This window comes from Nymphalis io, chromosome 18 (assembly GCF_905147045.1).
Source record: "Nymphalis io chromosome 18, ilAglIoxx1.1, whole genome shotgun sequence".
In the NCBI taxonomy this organism is placed as follows: domain Eukaryota; kingdom Metazoa; phylum Arthropoda; class Insecta; order Lepidoptera; family Nymphalidae; genus Nymphalis; species Nymphalis io.
In genome coordinates this window covers 11,467,129-11,487,569 of record NC_065905.1, presented here as the reverse complement: position 1 = coordinate 11,487,569, position 20,441 = coordinate 11,467,129, and the positions used below count along the sequence as shown (strand labels likewise).

General features: G+C 34.4%; 2 protein-coding genes across 2 annotated transcripts; one reads left to right on the top strand and one right to left on the bottom strand.

Moving 5' to 3' along the window:
- Window positions 1–1,172: 1,172 nt before the first annotated feature.
- LOC126775381 (uncharacterized) lies at window positions 1,173–20,441 on the bottom strand. The gene is made up of 6 exons (XM_050497262.1): window positions 20,320–20,441; window positions 6,850–6,970; window positions 5,942–6,148; window positions 4,878–5,114; window positions 4,121–4,407; window positions 1,173–2,390 (listed from the first exon to the last, which is right to left on the bottom strand). The coding sequence occupies exons 1-6, from the start codon at window positions 20,330–20,332 to the stop codon at window positions 1,987–1,989; spliced, it is 1,269 nt and encodes a 422-aa protein (XP_050353219.1). The 5' UTR covers window positions 20,333–20,441; the 3' UTR covers window positions 1,173–1,986.
- Window positions 10,163–20,023, top strand: LOC126775382 (uncharacterized). The gene is made up of 6 exons (XM_050497264.1): window positions 10,163–10,267; window positions 12,957–12,991; window positions 13,576–13,836; window positions 14,641–14,812; window positions 16,441–16,621; window positions 19,671–20,023. Exons 1-6 carry the CDS (start codon window positions 10,217–10,219, stop codon window positions 19,928–19,930), a joined length of 960 nt encoding a protein of 319 aa, XP_050353221.1. The 5' UTR covers window positions 10,163–10,216; the 3' UTR covers window positions 19,931–20,023.

Here is a 20,441-nt window from a genome sequence, read left to right as displayed (position 1 = left end):
TCAGACATTCTACCGCAAAACAGCAATACTTGATATTGTTGTGTTCCGGTTTGAAGGGTGAGTGAGCCAGTGTAATTACAGGCACAAGGGACATAAAATCTTAGTTCCCAAGGTTGGTGGCGCATTGGCTATAAGCGATGGTTGACATTTCTTACAATGCCAATGTCTAAGGGCGTTTGGTGACCACTTACCATCAAGTGGCCCATATGCTCGTCCACCTTCCTATTCTATAAAAAAAAGCGTATTACACACCTGGTGTACTGTACACCAGGTTATTAGGAATCTAAGTCTATATTCATATTATATCGAGATTATTCGAGATTTCAATCGATATCAGATCATTTACCAACCTTCAATCGGCGTCGTAATTATGAAATGTAATACGTTTACTAGGGCCTAGGGCTAGGTATATGGCGCAGTGGTTAGAACAGGTGAGTCTTAATAAAAATATCAGCCACATTTGTGTCCACCAACCTGATTGTAGCAGCGTCGTAGAATAGGCTCCAAACCTCCTCAAAGGGAGAGGAAATCATAGCCCAGCAGTTACCAAATTTGTTTTACTTAGTTACACATTTACTTGATATCAGTCAAACCTCCTCACTCAAGCGCTCTTTTTATTTCAATTGATTTTTCTTAATCTATGTATTAATACGTGAAGAGAAAACTTTGAACCTTTTTAAGCATATTGCGCACACGGAGAGTTGTGAGGTTTAACACTTTTAAAGTTTATATTGAGAGGAAATGCAGAAAATTTATATAATATGTTTATGTTATAAATACATTCATAATTTACATTTATACTGCCACTGTCAAACACATTGGCTTTCGTTATTTGTCAAAAGTTGTTTGACATTTCATTGTCTACTTTTTTATCGCCATACCGACCAGGTTTCGCTAACTATAATTCAAAAATTTATGAAACGGTAGATATAACGGTAAGAACGGCGTAAGACCGTTAAAAGCAATAAAATAATCATTAAAGATATTCTTGTACAAAGTTATTTATTTTTAATTTTATTAGGGTAACAAACAGTCCAAGTTGAATATAAAACAATAAAATTACACATTGTTTAAATAAATGTTTTATTTATGAATATTACAAATGTATCCAATCCAAAATCGTGGAATTATGATAATTTAAATAAGGAATGAAATATATAAAACAGCGGTTTTACTAAAACCTAAATGTATTGTACTGTTGATTAGTTATACAATGCTGTGACTTTTTCATTCAAATGTCAAATCTATGATAATGAAGAGCGAAATCTGTGTTTATCTAAACAAAGCACCGTTTATTCGTAAGGCCGTAAATCGTTTACCAAAGATAATTGTAGTCAACTTACATTTTCTCAATGCGATGCAGTTTTTTTTGTAAGTGTACCTGAGTTATTATTTATTGCATGAGGTTAATTGTCGTGTTGATCTAGTAGCTTGTGGAGAGGAAAGCGACGAGTCACCTTCCGACTTATATAGTTAATGACCAATCATGGTTGTTTTGGAGAATACCCGTGTAAGTTCTGACGCAAAGGGACGCCATGACGGCCCTACCACATTGAACTACCGGTTTAGACATTTTATGTACATACCTACGTATAATATCAGGGTAATTATACATAAATATTGAAAAAATATATAATTTGTCGATACTTAAAGCAATTGCTATAGGAAAATACTATTAGACGTACATAACATGGTACAGACAATGTTACGTTGTGATTGTAAATAATTAAAATTATATTACAATCAATCGAATGGACCTTAACGACATAATTGTAATTACAAGTATGTTTTTGTAGAACGAACCATTGATGTGATTGCACATCTATCTATCCCGCTACTCCATCCGTTTATCCGCCCACATAACAGCCTCCCACAAAGACTCTTGTTTCTCGAAATCAATAAATAGTACTTATAGTCCTAATAACTAGATTATACACGTCACGACACATCTACGTCATGTATTGTATGTATGTTAATACGTACATGTTACCAGATGAAATCAAACAGCACTTTGTACCACGACTCGCGAGGTTTCGGCTTATTATACTCGGAATTTGGCTGAGGAATAGCATCGTCTACCGGGCCTTCTTTGAACATATTTATCAAAGCATTCTTAATACCGAATTTCCACATGGCGACGTACGGAAAGTATCGGCTGACAAATATAACGAACTCAAGGTAGAAGTTGAAAAAAATTCGTCCAACATATGTAGAATACAACGTGACGACGATACTGTTAAAAGCTAATATATATTTTGCTGTAAGTGGAAGGGTTTTGTAGGCCGGCGACGTCTCCACCGAGTCGTAATCATGATAATACAAGAGATTTGGTGTTCTCTTCGGCAAGCCATCAATAGTGCACGTTTCTAATAGTTCAGCCGCATCGATGCCTGCAACAATAACAATAATTTAATTATATAATTAAATTATTTGCCTAATTACATTTAGTAGTGCCAAAAATTCATAGATTGTGTAAAAAAAAAATTCAATCCTTACTAATATTATAAATGTAAAACGTTTGCTTATGAGTAATTCCTTCACGCAGCGACGGCTGCATGTTTTATAACACATAAATATAAAAAGAAATAAAATACTATATTTATATTATATAAACACATATTTTCTTAATCGTAGGTGTGTGTGAATATACAATATTTGTAACTCGTACTCCTTAACGCGTGTACTACTGCTATATAGTATGTATATATAGTATATATTTTTTTATGAATTAATATATAATGAAGTGAAATTTGACTTCCAAGAATCAGGTTATCACTTAGTTTGGAAGTCAATAGAATTATTTTTGAGTATCATCTATAATTAGCCTACCACATGTCATGTACCTAGTTTTTATATTATAATTGTGTTTTTGTTTTATAATTTTTTTTCTTTTTATTCACTTAGTTATATAAAAACTATATTTATCTGTATGGCAATGTTTTTTCTTAATAAATTAATAATAAATAATAATGTAAGAAGTCAACAGCTCTATTAGATACAGCCTAACAATGTATTATTTCGAATTGTCGTAATACTGAAACATGAAGGTTTTCCGATTTTATGGTTTACGAGCTGCCAGCATGTCATTACAGTAATAAGCAACTATTGCGTACTGAGGCACTTACTGACGGTTTTCTATTATTATTTATAAACGACGTAATTGCTACTGCAAGTTCGCAATTTATTGTCGTAATATTCAATCATATTGTAATTATCCAATATGCTTAACGTGATTGAACATGACGCACAAGTTAAGACGCTTACAGAACTTAAAGAATTTCCACGTCTCTATATTTTAGCCACACACGACTACGAGTATTATTTTATCCAACTTCAGATTGCAAGTCTTACGAATTTCTTTATGATCTGTTCCACAGTTACGACGTAAAAGCGTAACGATGACACAAACTCACTTTCATCTATATGATATTAAAAGTAAGAATTCCTAGTTACATAAATAGAAACGTACATCCTAATCGTAATGTTGACTGAATTTTGTTGACGTATATTTAAAAATATCTGTAATTTTATTATACCCGCGTTTTATGTTAATGTCAAACGTTACTCCGGCCCCTGGGGGCCGTGGTGTCATACAACATTTATTAAAAATATAGCACCTTGCCGACAGGATGGGCCGGTTCATTGTTTGCCCAGAGGATCGGTATTATAATTCAAAGTAGATATGCTCTATAATTCTTGCTCCAATTCCACGCGGTCATGATTTGAACGGTAGTTGATTTGCATTTTTATTTGTGCATGTTTTAGGCCTTAATGTAATTAATTCTTATGTATATAAAAATATCGTTTTTTATCCTATATTTATATTTTATGTTATATAAGTAACTTAGTCTTAGGAGTAAAAACCTTGCCTGACGCCTGAACATTAGTATTACGCTCCTCCTTGTTTTTGTTTATATAGAAAAGCTCTACGGATGGTAAATTTTTAAAAATGAATAAAAAAATGTACTGCTTCAATATAGAAAAGACTTCAACTGAAACTTTGTGGCTTCCTATGATTGAAGGAGCGCACAAAGTCAATTCTAATAATCAAATGAAAATATTTTTATTCAAACAGACTTTTACAAGTACTCATGAATTGTCAAGCGCTACCAATACATACCTATATCAGTTGATCTTCCTTTAAGGTGCTTTTTAATTGTTTCCTGTAGATTCATTCTGTCATCCTCGGTGTACACGTACCCTGGTACTTCCGCCATATACTTGGCAGCGTAGACCATAGACGCTGGCTCTATGGCGGATAGCGCCGTGCCAGTACCTTGCGTCATGACCTTAGCCATATGCTCGAAATATTCTGGAACATTCTCTAGGCAAGGCGTGAAGACCCGCTTTAATATCACTTTGCATATTTGTCGCGTTTCATCGAAACTTTCTCGACAGATATTGTATCTGTAATTTATTTATTAACTTATCGACTACAGAAATAAAATATGGCAATAAGGAACATCGCAGCTATATAAAGAATGTTGTTTCAGCGTATATATACATACATAGTATGTTGTTTCAGTTATTTGAATTAAGCGTTATATATATCAGAATTTTTATCAGACACAAATGCTTGTGTTGAAAGTTTTCTAGATTTCTTGTAGAAGATAGCTAGTTGTACCTGTTTCATTTGTTAAAAGTGTTTTGTTATTCGATCACGCTAATCCCAAAGAAGTTGGACAGAGCGTCTTCCGCTACAGGGGTATTCACGATGTATTCATTCACCGCTGAGCGCGAAGGGAATTAATAACAATTAATAACAGGTGCTTGTCTGAATTTGAACCCGCATTCGTCGTTTAAGGTTCGCGTGTTCTAGCCACCAGGCCATATTGGGTCACTGATTTATAATATTGTATTTTCTAACTGATAATGACCTGTCTTCCAGTCCAATCATATATCCAATGGTTCTCCACGTGAAATTATACGCCTCCCAATCGCCTTTCTGCAGCTGTGTGATAGCAAACTTCTCCGGTTTAAGAAACGAGAAACCAATGAAGCCAAATAACGTGAGCGCCATGTCACGTTGGGAAATTATCCCATTGCCCTTCAGCTTGCTGGCTCGACTAGCTTGGAGGTGCCTACTTCTTACTGTGTAAAGGGAGCGCCAGGACCTAAAATAATTAACAAAATTAAAAAAGTGTATTGAGATGCTATGTTATTAATGATAAGACATTATCACCATGGGGCCCGATTCTTTCTATTGGATCTGTTGATACAGGAGTTGCCAGGTCAGGGGACCGATATTAGCGTGAAGAGAGCGTCTCTGCCGACTTGCTACGTCAAAAAAGACAGGGCAAGAGTCGTCGGCGCTTTTTATATGGTTAATTTTTTATATGGAGATATGTTGAGGGTAGTGTGCGCACAATAATGACACGGACAATGGTGATAGTAGTGCCGATTCACCAGAGTTGAGCGCGCGCTCGCATAATTCAACTGATTGCCAAAATCATGGAACGAACGTGCGTTTCGAAACGTGAGCTACATAAAGGGAACCGAAGTCTAACAAATATTTTTTTTAAATGTAAGTAATATATTTACACATAGCAAAAACAAATTACATTGATAAAAATTAGCATTACTGTGTTGCAGTTTTTAACGCTTGTCTCTCGAACGACATTCCAAATTTAAATAAATTTAAGTTGGTATATATTTATATAAAACTAGCTACCCGTCCTGGCTTTGCACGGGTAGAAAAAGAGTTAACATAAGTAAAACGTTTATATTGGAGGTCAAATATACAATGTTGTGGTCACGATTCGTACAGTAGCCATCTTTAATTATTATTTGTATATATTAAGGTTTTAATGTATGAATAAATTGTACTTAATAAAAAAAACTACATTACTAAATATTAAAAAAAGTATTACACTTAATTATTGATTGGCAAAAAATCTACAATCGTTTCGTTGTTATGATTTATATCTATGTAGGTACTTACTCTGATCCAGGCTTAAGTTCATTTCTAAACCAAGACATTGTATGGAAGTAAGTTGATAAGTAACGCTTGTATGAGGTGTACACCGAGTTAGACCGTCGGGTTCCAATGAGAACGTTAAGGATCGACGGGACGGCCAGCACCGCGACCAGACCCAGCAGCATCGAGGCTGTGAACATGACGCTAAAGTCCAAATAGAACCGTCGACCCCTAGAACAAAAAGGCTGTTTTATAAAATTGTCATATACCATCATTTGTCTATCATTCTTATATATGATGCTATTACCGTAATTTGTCTGTTTGAGCGAATATTAAAAAGGAAAGTCCCTAACGCCATATGGGTGGTTATGACACTTATATACGGGGTGATTAACATAACTCACTTAGTGAGCTCTGAGACGTTCAAGGTTCAATGAAAGAAAATTCTAAACTACTCTGCCGGAACCATACGTCTGTAGATTTGTATTGAATTCTATGTAATTAATAGCTTGGATGACTTTTTGGGGTTGGATTTGACAATTCTATTATATATTTTAAATTACTGCCTGATGATAAGTGATCAACTTCACCCTTAAACATAGGACACCTTAAACGTAGAATAAACACCATTCGCCTTCAATACCCTGCTACTAGAGGAACGAAGATACCCTGTAACTACACTGTCTCATTGATGTTTTGTAATATATATATAAAATAATGAATGATTGGCGGAAGATTACAAGAATACTTAGAACATTGTTGTGTAACGACTTAGATTCCAAAGTGGGTGACGCCTTGGCGATGCAATCGATGTTGAATACTTCTCATAGTTCCAGTGCCTATGGGCGGTAGAGAACATTTACCACCAGGTGGCCCATTTGCCCAATAAACTATTAATATTATGAGGTATATAAAATGCATTGAAAACTCACTGTTTAAATTTCTTTTCGTCAAACCATTCCGGCAGTTTCATTTCTAGGTCTTCGACGTTGACGTCGTCTGAAGGTCGCTTATGTGCTTCATCGCTTAACAAGTCATCAACGAACTGTTCAGCTATAACAAATTAATTAATTAATTTTTAATTTAATTAGTCAGTTGTATAATAACACTTGATGATTATGATATTCTCCAGACCGGCCGGCCAGCGCTACTAGCGCTACCAGCCTCGCCGAGTTCAGTCTTTAGCGAAACTACCTCTATCTTGTAAAACCCTTCCATTCGCCGTTTTCTTTATTTATAGTTTTACACAATTATAACTCCAACGGGTATTCGCGATGTGTCATACATAAAAATAATCGGTGAGAAATATGATAAATAAACTAATTGTAATGTATTCACATTGGAAATGGTAAAGAATTACGACGAAACAAAGTAAGTAGTACAAATTAATGTTTGGTGGTAGACTAAATTGTGAAAATGGTATCGATAAATACCAGCTTGCACAGAGCCCTCTATTATTCTTTATTAATTTAGGTAATCATTTTATCAGAACTAATATAAATACTGTCATTGTTGCCTTTACACAGGAATTCCCATTTGATAAGATTAATTAATTAACATGGACACGAACTGCGGGACTAGTCCACAAATTCAAAGTCGCTCAGCGTGCTATGGAGCGAGCTATGCTCGGAGTATCTTTAAAAGATAAGATCAGAAATGAGATTATCCGGAAAAGAACCGGAGTCACCGACATAGCTTGCAAAATTAGCAGGCTGAAGTGGCAGTGGGCTGGTCACATATGTCGTAGGACCGATGGCCGTTGGAGCAGATGAGTCCTAGAGAGGAGACCGTGGATCGGCAAACGCAGCGTAGGGCGCCCTCCAGCCAGGTGGACCGATGACCTTAAGAAGGTGGCGGGCACCAACCGGATGCGGAAGGCGGCGGACAGGGAGCTTTGGCACACATTGGAAGAGGCCTATGTTCAGCAGTGGACAATGATTGGCTGATGATGATGATGAATTAATTAACATGAACAAAAAAATGAAACAAGGGCAATGTAAGGGGCTTTCCAATAGGGACTTGACAATTTTGAATTTAGTTTGTGAACGCACCTTTTCACTTAACATCGAACTGTCACTGTCAGTTTATTCAGTGGACATAACCCTTTCATCATGGTGAAGTACACGAACGAACAACATATGCAAATCTTAAAAATTTTCTACAGAAATTCGGAGTCGGTGGGCGCTACTTTAAGAGCGTTAACTCCGATTTTCGGTCGTAATTCTCGCCATAGTAGACAGGCAGTAACAAGTTTAGTGAAAAAGTTTGAGTCTACATATTCGTTGTGTGATGTTGCCGTGCCAGTGAGACTACGGGTTGGTCGAAGTGTCAAAAATATCACTGCCGTTGAAACGTCCGTAGCAAATGATCCAAATCAGTCAATTCCACGGCGTTCTCAAGAGTTGGGCATCGCCAAGACCACTTTATGGCGAATTTTGCGTAAGGATCTTACTTTACATACATACAAGATCAGGCTCACTCAAGAATTGAAGCCGATGGACCATTCGAAGCGACGTTCTCCGATTGGGCTCTGGAAAAGATGCGCCAAGATGATCAATTTCATCGCAAAATCATCTTCAGTGACGAATTGAGCCATGCAATGGGTTTGTCAATAAACAAAATATGCGGTATTGGGTGGGTGAAAACCCACATGTGCTTAATGAAAAACCACTTCATCCACAAAAGATAACTGTTTGGTGCGGTTTGCATGCCGGCGGCGTCATAGAGCCATATTTTTTCGTCGACGATAGTGGTCGCCACGTTACTGTGAATGGTAATTGTTATCGCGCGATGATTATTGATTATGGTTTCAAGTTCAAAAGGACGGCGCCACAAGCCACACAGCACACGTTACAATCGATTTATTGAAGAACAAGTTTGTTGAGCGTGTTATCTCAAGAAATGGACCAGTCGATTGGCCACCTCGTTCGTGCAATTTAACGCCTCTAGATTTTTTTCTTTGGGGCTACGTCAAGTCATTGATTTATGCTAATAAGCCGACGACGTTGGAAGAGCTCAAAGGCAAAATTGAACGCGAAATAGCAGCCGTTTCGCCCGAAATGTGTGGCCGAGTCATGGAAAATTGGGTTCAACGAATCGACCGCTGCAAACGTGCCCGCGGTGGCCATATGAGCGAAGTCGAGTTCCATTCATAAATGTTTTGAATGTACTTAAATCCGATAATAAAGAGTTTGAAATATCTTATTTTTTAGGTTTTCATTTTATTTAAAAAAAAAGTTGTCAAGTCCTTATTGGAAAACCCATTACATTAGTCGCCGATGATGTTTCGCATTTATCTTCATTTATAGTCAGACCACTGGCAAAGAAAACATCTTTATATGTAGGTAAGAAGCTGAAAAAATTGTTTGCTTTTTGGTTGAACGCTCTAATCTCTGGAACAATCAGTCGGATTTGTAAAAACCTTTATGCGTTTGATAGCCCATTTCTTGTGAAAAACACACTCATTCGGTTTACAGTGCAGACAATAGCATTAAAACTTTAAAACTGCAATTTTTCAGCAGCTAATGTTCTGCTTTGTATACTTTATGGCTTCACAATTATGTAAGAGGCATTACAAATGTATATAATTGCTCCTTAAGAAACGTTTTTATTAAAGGTCGTATGTATTAGCTGCGAGTGCAGCGAAAACTCCTTTAGTTTAATTGACTGAACAAAAACGATTTCTTTTGATCAGATCTTTATGAAACACGATCTAACAATATGATATTGATGTGCTTGTTAGCTTCATTACAGTATAATAAATTGACTACGTACGCTTCTCCCTCCTTCCTGCTACAGTGGGTTTCATTGAATATTGGTGACAATATCGTTTGTTATAGTTATCTATATGTTAATTTTGTAAATAACTATTGCCATTAATATATTTTAATAGAGATCTGTTTTAAAACACCTTTGCTTATAAACTACGAGAAGTAATAACGTCGTTGAAAAAGGAATACGGAAATACAAAGTAAATATCAACATGATTGGGGGTAGAATAAGTCACGAGAAGATGGTACCACTCATTCCCTCTTTAGTGGGACTAAATACTTACCAATTTAAACAAAAATTGACAAACGTCGAAAAGGTTTTACTCGAAAATTAAAAACATAAAACGGTTAATAAAGCCGCAGACATTTGCTAGTTTAATTATAAAAAAAGAAGTTTGCGAATTCGCGAAACAATAGTGTTCTATAACCACGTATCACAGATTTATAAACAAAGGAAGGAATACCTTCAAAATTCGCATTCATAAAATCCATTCAAGCTTGCTAAACTGTTTTGTTGATTTGTGTGAAAATGAATTCGCTTATTTTTTTATTTATATTCGAAATGGTTTACTGTGATTGGGTATGTAAACTGTTTGAAATTATTTTCATTTAAGTAATTATAATTTCATAGCGTTTTTGTGGAACACATTTTATGAGGTCACGGCTCACTTGGATGGTTAAAATTTACAATGCCAATTACTATGGGCGGTGGTACAAAAACCTGAATATTAAAATGTATATGGGATGCCTAGCAATTTCAATCAGATAGGTTATAATCGTATAAACTCCTTGCATCAGATATTCCCTTTACTGATCACTTGAAAACAATTTGTTTAATAAAGAGGTCATTGCTCTTCCTTTGTTGTCTCATGGCGCTGTTCACTTCAATATATTTTTATAATTCAGTAAATTTCAGTAAATTACAGTAAATTTCAATTATCTTAAGCATGACACATACATGACTAACTGCTCTTTAATGATAGTTAATTACAACAAGCAAAAAAGTTACTTCATTGGTAACATTTTTATAATTTATTCAGAAATCTAATATAAAATATATTCATGTATATATGTATGTATTAAAATCTATATTTATGATAAAATATAATAAATAATAATAATGTCCTCCAGACCGATTTCGGCTACGGCGGCCAATCTCAAGAGAGATTAGCCAACTACGCAGAAGATATTAAAGTGCACAAGTGTGTGCGCAAACACAGGTGCACTCTCTATTCCCTAACTCTCATAATCCGATGGGACGGCAATCCGACATGACCGGAAAGGACCCAGAGTGATAAAATATATGTTATTGTGTATACTTAGATTATACATATATGTACAAAACACCTTTGTTACATTCATATAGTTTGACGAGCCGGTTGGCGTGGTTGGTAGATGCTTGCTTTTCCCGCCGAAGGTTGTGGGTTCGATTCGCACCCAGGGCAGACATTTGTGTGCATGAACATGTCTGTTTGTCCTGAGTCTGGGTGTAATTATATATATTTATTTACAAAAGAAAAATAGTATATGTAGTATATCAGTTGTCTGGTTTTCATACCACAAGCTCTGTATAAGCTTAATTTGGGATCAGATGGCCGTGTGTGAAAAAGCTCCTAGGATATTATTATTATTATTATTATTATATTATAGTTTAGTTATATAGCGACTAATTAAACTAAGAGAATATTATTTGTAACTTATCTAGTCCCATGTTTTTCCGGAAAGGTTTTACTAGTGTGGACACTGGTATTTTTCCTTTTGTCAATACATCTCAAATGTGCAAACCCAGAATATCTTGAAAACACTTTTATAATTCCCTATCTATATTTTTACTATAAAAATATCTACCCATCCCGGCTTCGCATGGATAGAATAAGGGTCCAGCTAAAACGTTTTTATCGTAATATATATGTAATATATACATATAACTGTAATGGTTTACATGGCACTAAAGTAAACCGCCCAGTCGACATGTTTTTTCTCAACATTTTCAACATTCGAATTATACACTTAAACCTTTCTTTTGAACCATTTCGTTCATGGACGAAAACCGTATGAAAATCCGTTCAGTAGTTTTTGAGTTTATCGCGTTCATACAGACAGACAGACGCGGCGGAGGACTTTGTTTTATACATATTATGCGATTAAGAAGATGTTAACGATGAAACAAGTCATAAAAACTTAACGAAAATTCAAAGAGATCAATTGAATAAAAGAAATATCATTAATATTAATAATAATAATTTATTGTGAAAAACATAGCCTTACAAATAAAAGTACATTTTTTTTTGTATTACAAAGTAAAAAAAATAAATAAATAAAAACACAATTATAAAATGAAACTAGGTACATAGTTATGTTCTAGGCTAATTATAAATGATACACAAAAAATATTATATATATATATATAATTGAAAATTATATATATATATATATAATATATATATATATATTCAATTGATTTCCAAATTAGGCGATAAACCTGAATCTTGGAAGTAAAGTTTTAAATAACATCCACCCGTAATTTTTGAACAAAAAAATGTCTTAATGCGTTTTGAAAGAGCCGAGTTAGCCCAGTGGCTGTATGTGGCCCACAAAACCTCAACCCATGGGAGCTAGATACCTTTTTTTATATATATTAGCCGGGAGGGGCAAATGACTCTACTCCACCTGATGGTAAGTGGTAGTAAAGTCAAAACGCGACGATGGCGAGATGCCTCGTCACGCCGGAACCCGGAAAATTCTGCTATCGCATTTGAGCAGCCTTGTCGAAAAGGCTCCAAACCTTCTCCTCAATTGAAGAGCCCAATAGTGGGATATTGTTACTACTATAATTTTTTTGTTAATATTGTTATACCATTTCAATTCGTTATATTTTTGTTCAAGGTAATCTATTTTACGGACGAAATTTTATTTAAATTGGCTTATGTTTGGCTATAAGGAATAAACAGCTTTCATTGGATGTTTAGAATGTACATATTAAAAACCAAATTTTAATTCGTTTTTAGCGCACAGATTTAAAAAACGTCTCCATAGTGCTTGGTGTGATTTTTCTTATATATATATTAAGCTATTTAAAATGTAAACAGCGCTGTCTAGTGATAATAATCGGAATTCCAAACAAATCGCATTTAATGTCAACACTATCGAATAAGTAAAAAAGTTCACACTAGGCTAGATTGGGTACACTGATTAAAAAAAAAGACAACGTTTGCAGCTTGTTCTGGTAAAAATATCTGTATATTGATTGATGAATGTTTATTTACCAGGTATCTGACTGGCTGACTCCTGTTCAATATCAATAGTAAGTATTGTTTTCTTTATAAATAAATTCAAAAGTTTGTTAATGAATAAATAATAGATTTTACATTTCTTACTTGTCTAGTGGTTAGCTTTTGTAGATAATGTGGTCCTGAATTGAAATGGTCTCGACCAGTAACCTATCTATTTTATACAAAACAAATTAGCGTTTTTATAAATTATATAAAAAAGTAGGTACCTAATTCGTCAAGGTAGTATGCGCAAGCGATCCCATGGCGCTCCTCGTCAAGACGGAAAGGGTACCGCTGGTTTTTTAGTCGGTATTCCGATGTTCAGGGCGCACTCGGCGCCTTGGACACCGGCATGTCCCACAATAACTGTTCCCGTGAGGGAAATGTGTAATGCGTTTGTCTAGCAACAATTTTTTTTTTAAAAGATGTACCTAATTTTTTCACTGCTGGAAAACCATATGATCCTAATGAGTAGGCTTAGAGGTTATTGTATAACGATTTACCAGTGTAAATTGATATATATATATATACATGTGACAGAATCACCCAACACATGCTGGTTTCCTCACGATATTTCCTCTGTTAAGATTCATGTGTTGTATGTAATAAATTTCAGTAAAGAAATGACAGGACCGAATAATACGAATACAGAATTCAGATATAAGAACGAAGAAATACCCATATATTTACCACAAATATCAGAAAAATATAAAGTGTACGAACCTTCGACTAACGAAGCTAACCCCCCCGTATCGCTAAAGATAAAATTGGAAGAAATATTAAAAACGGCAACAATATTAACGAATGCTTTGAAGATGGAAATTAAAACTGTGGAAGAAAAAGAACTCGCCTTGAAGGATGCCATAGCCAACGGCAGGTACTTGCGTTACTTTGTAATACTGCTTATAATATAATGCTCGTCATGCTATCAAAGCTGAGGGTGACGCGAAGTGGGCTATAATAATAAATATGTATATGTGTATAGCAAAATAAAGCAAACAAAATAATGTTTATATGCAGTCACGGACAAATCATTCGGTGGTATATAATTTACTTGGTTGTACAGCTGTATCAAGTCCTGCTGGGTAGTACTCAACATAATACCACCAAACGGCAATGTAGTATTGTGGTGATGCGGTGAGCGAGTCAGTGTTACAAGGCACAAGGTGTCAATTTCCACTTACCATCCGGTGACTCATTTGCAAGTCTGCCTAACTATTTTAAATGAAAATAAATGTATAACCTATAAACAAATGTATGTTAAATAAATGTAAGGTTTTAGCTATGTCCTTGCTAAAATATGGCTTCAACTTCTTTTGAGGAAAACGTTTGGAGCTTCTTCCACCACGCTGCTCCAATACGGGTTGCTGAACCCACATCTGGTCGGTTTTCACTCACTCGGTTGGTCTCACTAAATTTCCTTTCACCACTCATCGAGAGTTAAATTATATAATACAAATAAAGCATATAATTGTTTGATTAAGACCCATGACTGGGTCATGTGGTCACTGTGGTTCTTCTCGTTAGAATCTATATTTCGCTTACCTTGAATCTAATTTAATATCGTTATATGTTAATACGTTTAATTAGTAGTTATAGCTACATGAATAAAGTGTATTTATTTTTTTACATAAATAATGCCGGTTCGACATTAACATTGATTTTGAGTATATTTTTCTAGATTTGGTATCACGACCGTTACCGTGACAACAATCGATAGGCCGCTGCGTACGTATTTCATTCGCAACGGTATCTGGACTCTTTGCAACGGTGTTGTCCAGTACCCGGTCATAAATCAATTCCCCAACGTTTTTACGGAACTATTTTCGATTCCAAGATGCATCGGACAGGAGGTGAGAAATATTCATGATTTTATGGTCTTTAAATTGCATTGTATATTTTTTTCTACCTGCCCGTCTAGCGACTAACTTATAAGGTTCCAGATCCCGAAGTGAAGTGTAGAGTTAGCCGAAAGTTTAAGCCATAGGTGGGGCCAGTAAAAAGTTATTGGGTTACATTAAAAATTTTCAGTTGCAGCACGGAGTCTGGAAGTTGGTAAGGTTTCTACTCACGTGGCTTCGAAATTACATACAGACTGTTGAACGAGCCACCTGATGCTAAGTGGTCACCACCGGCCATAGACATCGGCACCGTAAGAAATATTAACCATTCCTTACATCACCAATGCACCATCACCCTTGGGAACTAAGATGTTATGTCAAATACTAAAGCATTGCTGTTTAGAATATGCTGTGTCTGAATTCTTATAGTAGAATAAGTAGTGTAGAACTAAAGGGAATACAGAGCACATGAATCCGCATAACCCAGATATCTAGTTGGCTAATCTCTTGAGAAAGACCACTGTGGCTATGATCGTCAGGAGCTTAAATCATCAAGTATCAGTCAAGGAGCTGGAGTCAGTCGCGAAGTCTGATATGCAAAGAAATGTTTGCGACACACGGAGGCGAGTAAAGTTTAACGCGAATGAAGCCACGCTTAGTAGTAGTAATATTTTATAATATGAGTAATATAATATATAATTAATTATAGGTAAATCCGTATTGAGATACTTTGATTGTAAATTAAGCAACAATATAACATTCTTGATGACGGTGTGTTGGACGTTTTCTGTTTAATATACTTAATTATTATTAAATAAAATTACATTTTTATGCAATAGCTTCTATTTTAGTTAGATTGAAATTTGAAAATCATCATATTATCAGGTTGCCAGCAATATTTTATGTGATATTTGATATAATATTTATGTCTATGTATGAATCTCGTATGTGTGTATTAAATAACTTTAAATGGACTTTTGTTGCATAAGTAATGAATGTTTTTATTGGATTAGGTAATTTGATTCCCTCAATCAGCCGTAATGGACTTAGTGGTTAAAACACGTGAATGTCAACCGAAGATTGCGGGTGCAAGCCTGGACATCGATGAGTTTTCATGTGCTTTGTACTTGTATTTTTCGGTTTTAATTCATTTTGTGATCGGCGTGGGACATACTTTACTCGCTACACGAAGAGATTATTAATACGAATTGACTGCATCGTTGGTTTAAAAGCTAGAAATAAGGCCTCGGGTCCCGAGGTCCTGGATTCAAACCCCAATAATAAATTATTAGGTTTTCCGTCGAAGAATGCCAGTTGCAAACCAGAGTCTGAAAGTTGGAAGTGTGTATCTCTCGTGCTTCGATAAGCATGTAAAGGCGTTCGTCCTCCTCCTGAGATCTTTCCAGATTATAAGTAAAGGAGTAGAGAGAGCATCTATGTTTGCGGAGATATTTGTGCACTACATGTCCTGCGCAGTTGGCTAATCTTTCTTGAGATTGCTCTCTTGACTGCCATGACCGAAATCGCTTAATTATTATTATAATTATTAATACGAATATTGTCTTTAAAAACATCTAAGAAAAAGTCGTTTGACGGACAAATCCACCACGAGACTAAATATTTGTGTCCTAATTTGACAGGTGACTTCAAAACGCGACCCGTGTGTATTTAATTCAATCATTAAATACGAGACTGTCCCAGTAACGCGAAGATCCTTTTACGTAGAAGACGACTATTTATGCCTTAAAGCGACCTTCAACAGCACACTTGAAACATACATGACTGTGCCGAGACGGGTGGTCGACGAAACGTGCACGAATGGTAAGCGACAATTTATTATACAGTAACAGCCTGTTAATGTCCCACGGCTGGACTAAGGCTTCCTCTCCCTTTTGAGGTGAAGGTTTGGAGCTTATTCCGCCAAACTGCTCCAATGCGGGTTGGTAGAATTCACATATGGCAGAATTTCAATGAAATGAGACACATGCAGGTTTCCTCACGATGTTTTCCTTCACTGTCAAGCACGAGATGAAATATACACAAATTATGCACATGCAAATTCAGTGGTTAGTCAACAATTTATTATATAATCGAGATTTCAAACCGGTATTAAATTATATGTTTATGTAAATTTATCGAAAAATATTATGAAATCTAAAATATTCGTTTGAGGCCTATACCGAAATAGGTATACGTCATTATTAAATCAAGTTTGGCATGTTTTTGCTAACAGTCTGTAGTAGCGGTAGTATTTAAACAAAATATAAAAACATACGGCTTTATTTATAGCGTTGGATAGTTAAACAATGATGTGTCTTCTTCTTTTAAATGTCAAATCAATAATGAGAGAAAGAGACATCAGTGTTTGACTAAACAGCCGCTGAGCGATGTAATATATATATATATGTATGTATTATATATATATATATATATATATATATATAAGGAACATGATTTATTTCTATAAATGACTTAAAGAAATAAATCATTAATTCGACAAATTTATTTCTATAAATGACATAGAAATAAATCATTAATTCGACAAGTTCAATCTAATGCAAAAAAACTTACGAAATAGGTAGCTATAATAAATTATTGTCAGATATTAGATTATATACATGCTTAAATTAGGAACAATGCTATGACTGATGCCTAAAAAAATATGAATTATGTGGTTGGTTTTATATACCTACTTGTACATATTTCTGTACATTTTTTTGTGCAATAACTCGTCTGTATGTAAATATTTTATTGCAACGATTCGATATTAAGATAATTGAATGTTTCAAATTACATAGTCGGTTTATTACACGCTATAATTCAAATCAAACAATTCTGCGCTAAACTTTTACCCTTCAAACAACCACTGAGTCATAAAATATCATACGAGAGAAGTCACAGTTAAATTGCGATAAAATCTATTTGTTTTTGTTCGCAGTCCGCGGGCGTTCTGGTAAAAAATAGAGACATAAAAATAACTGCAGTGAGCGTATGATATTATGCAAACTATTGATAGCTTATTACTAATAATAATCATCACATAAAAGATAACGATAGAAAAATAAAATTTAATAATCGATTCAGGTGACCAAATAATAAAATATTATAGAGCGCTACTAATATTTCATATAAAACTTAAATTTAAAATAAAAAAACCCACACAAAAAAAGGTTTATTTAAAAATCTCGAGTGATTACATTAGATTAGAATTTATAGTACAAGATAATATAATTATTTAAATTAAAACTTTGTCGCTTCGGGGGACCGCTCACTACCAAATTGCATACCTACTTACACATCTTGGTACCTCGGATTACATATGTACACCTAATGCACTTAATGTTAATTTTGATAGATGGTTAGGTCCATAATAGGGTATTTATTTATTTATTTATATTTATGTACAGACATTTTTATAAAATACAAAATTAAAATAAAAAGAACAAAATACTTTACAAATTTAAAGCAAAAACACGCCGTCTACAAGATTGTCCTGTAGCATTGTACCCAAGACGCTGACACTATTGCCTTTCTGGGACTTAACAAGTCATTCGAGAAAGAATAAATCCCAGAATGGATAGCATCTTTTGAATTATGTAGAGGCGTTATGAAGTCTACAGGGAGAAAGGAAGGTTGAGAAGGTTGTTTTGCTAAAGGACGTTTATCCTGGAGGGCCTTTAGCGTCTCAAGAGTATTTGTTGCCAAAATATCATCGAAAAATAAAACATTTGAAGCGCCTCTGACATTTCCATCACTTACTTTATGCTCAATAAGCTTGATGTGATATGCAGAAGGATTTATCTTACTATAAATAAATTTAGGATTCGGTAAATTATTATGTTTTGTATTTTCTTTAATTTTTGATGTTAGAGAGATGTCCTTGTTTCGACTTTCTATATTTAGTACTCTATATAAAAACGTGAGAAATTCTTCCCACGATTGAGTTGTATTTTCCGATGAAACTTTAGACACACACTGTGTGAAACAACGAGCCACTGACGCTCGAGCTCCTCTCGGGATATGTTTTACCAACTTGACCCCGTGTTTAAGGAGTGCGAGTCGAGTCCATAATCAATTTTATTGATTGAGTATTTATTTTAAGGTAGCTTAATATGGAGCTGTCCCCCGACACACACATTTATAAGAGGAGGGATATAAGTGTATGTGTCGGGTTTTAAAAAAGTGAGAAGTTGCGAGATGTCTATCCACGATAAATAATCATTAATTTAATCAGATACCTTTATGTATTTTAATTGTTGAAAGAGTAACTACCTACCGAGTCTTATCCCGACTTTTAACGGTAGATTCTACTATCGTTAAGAGCTTATTAGGTATAACCTATTTTTATTGAATGGCATATATAATTAGGAAGGTCTTTAAATTTAAAAACCAACAACAGAAGACCGGTTTTCGGTATGGACAACCTTGAATGAAGCTGTTCCGTTCATTTTGCAAATTAAAGTACGTAGTATTATATTTTTATGTACTATTTAAGTAGTATGTATAACTTAAGAAAAAAAAATATATAATTGATCGGGCTCGCACCCGCAATCCTTATGTCAGATTGACGATTTCGTAAAACCTATTACTCTCTATTAAAATCTTTATCCTGTGGTAAAATTTTAATTCCGAAAGCGAAAAGAATTGTCGTGCGACAATTCAAAAGAATGAATAAAAATATTATGTTAAATTGATTTAAATTTGATAAACCTAAATGATGGTAGATACTTCGTACAAGCTAGCTTAATACTAATCGGTATTAAATATAACATAAAATGGTGGCTAACATTTAATAAGAATTTAATAATAATAATAATTTAATAATATTTTAAAAAGAATAACAGTAATTAAGAATTTTTCGTTGTTCCAGGTACCGTAACGAGTTTAACGAATAATATACTGAGTTGTGGACTCAGGATCTTATCAGAATACTCATATTACCCCTATAGGAATGAAGTATCATTTACATTGCCTCTAGAATATTGCACTGAAAAAGATGGCTCATGCAAGCTCCTAGTTGGATGGCACATATCTAACAAGACCATAGAGAATTTTGAATTTTTTAATAACGAACCGAACTTCAAGAAATTTTTTTTAAAAACTAAAGATTTACTTGAACCTTTTTTGTAATTTTAAATAATAATTTACTTTTTTCATTTTTTCATAAATAGTTTTAATTATTTTGTATGTCTGTGTTGGTCATTCAATTCGAATAATAAAGATATTTTAAAACAGTTTTTTGTCTTATATATTTTTAATCTCTAATCTTACTTGCGTAATTATAGAAAATTCTAGCCGGTCATATTGTGTTATATATAAGCGTACACAATTTTTACCAATTATTTGTGGTAGAAATTGGTTTTTTATTTCCTTTGATGCATTTCCTTGCTTTTTTAAAAACTTTTGGAATGATTCCGTTCGATTGTAAGATATTATAAATAAAAATATATAAAAAAGCTACCAAGTATATTATATTATTAGAAGAAATTATACATTTACCCATAATTATTTTTACTTACCCTTAAAATCCATTTTGTTTTCTTATAACTAAACTTCACTTCCTATACATATAAAACACAAACACGCGGTAATCGTTCAAACTCCACCTTTTTATATAAATATAAAAGACGACGAGACCGCG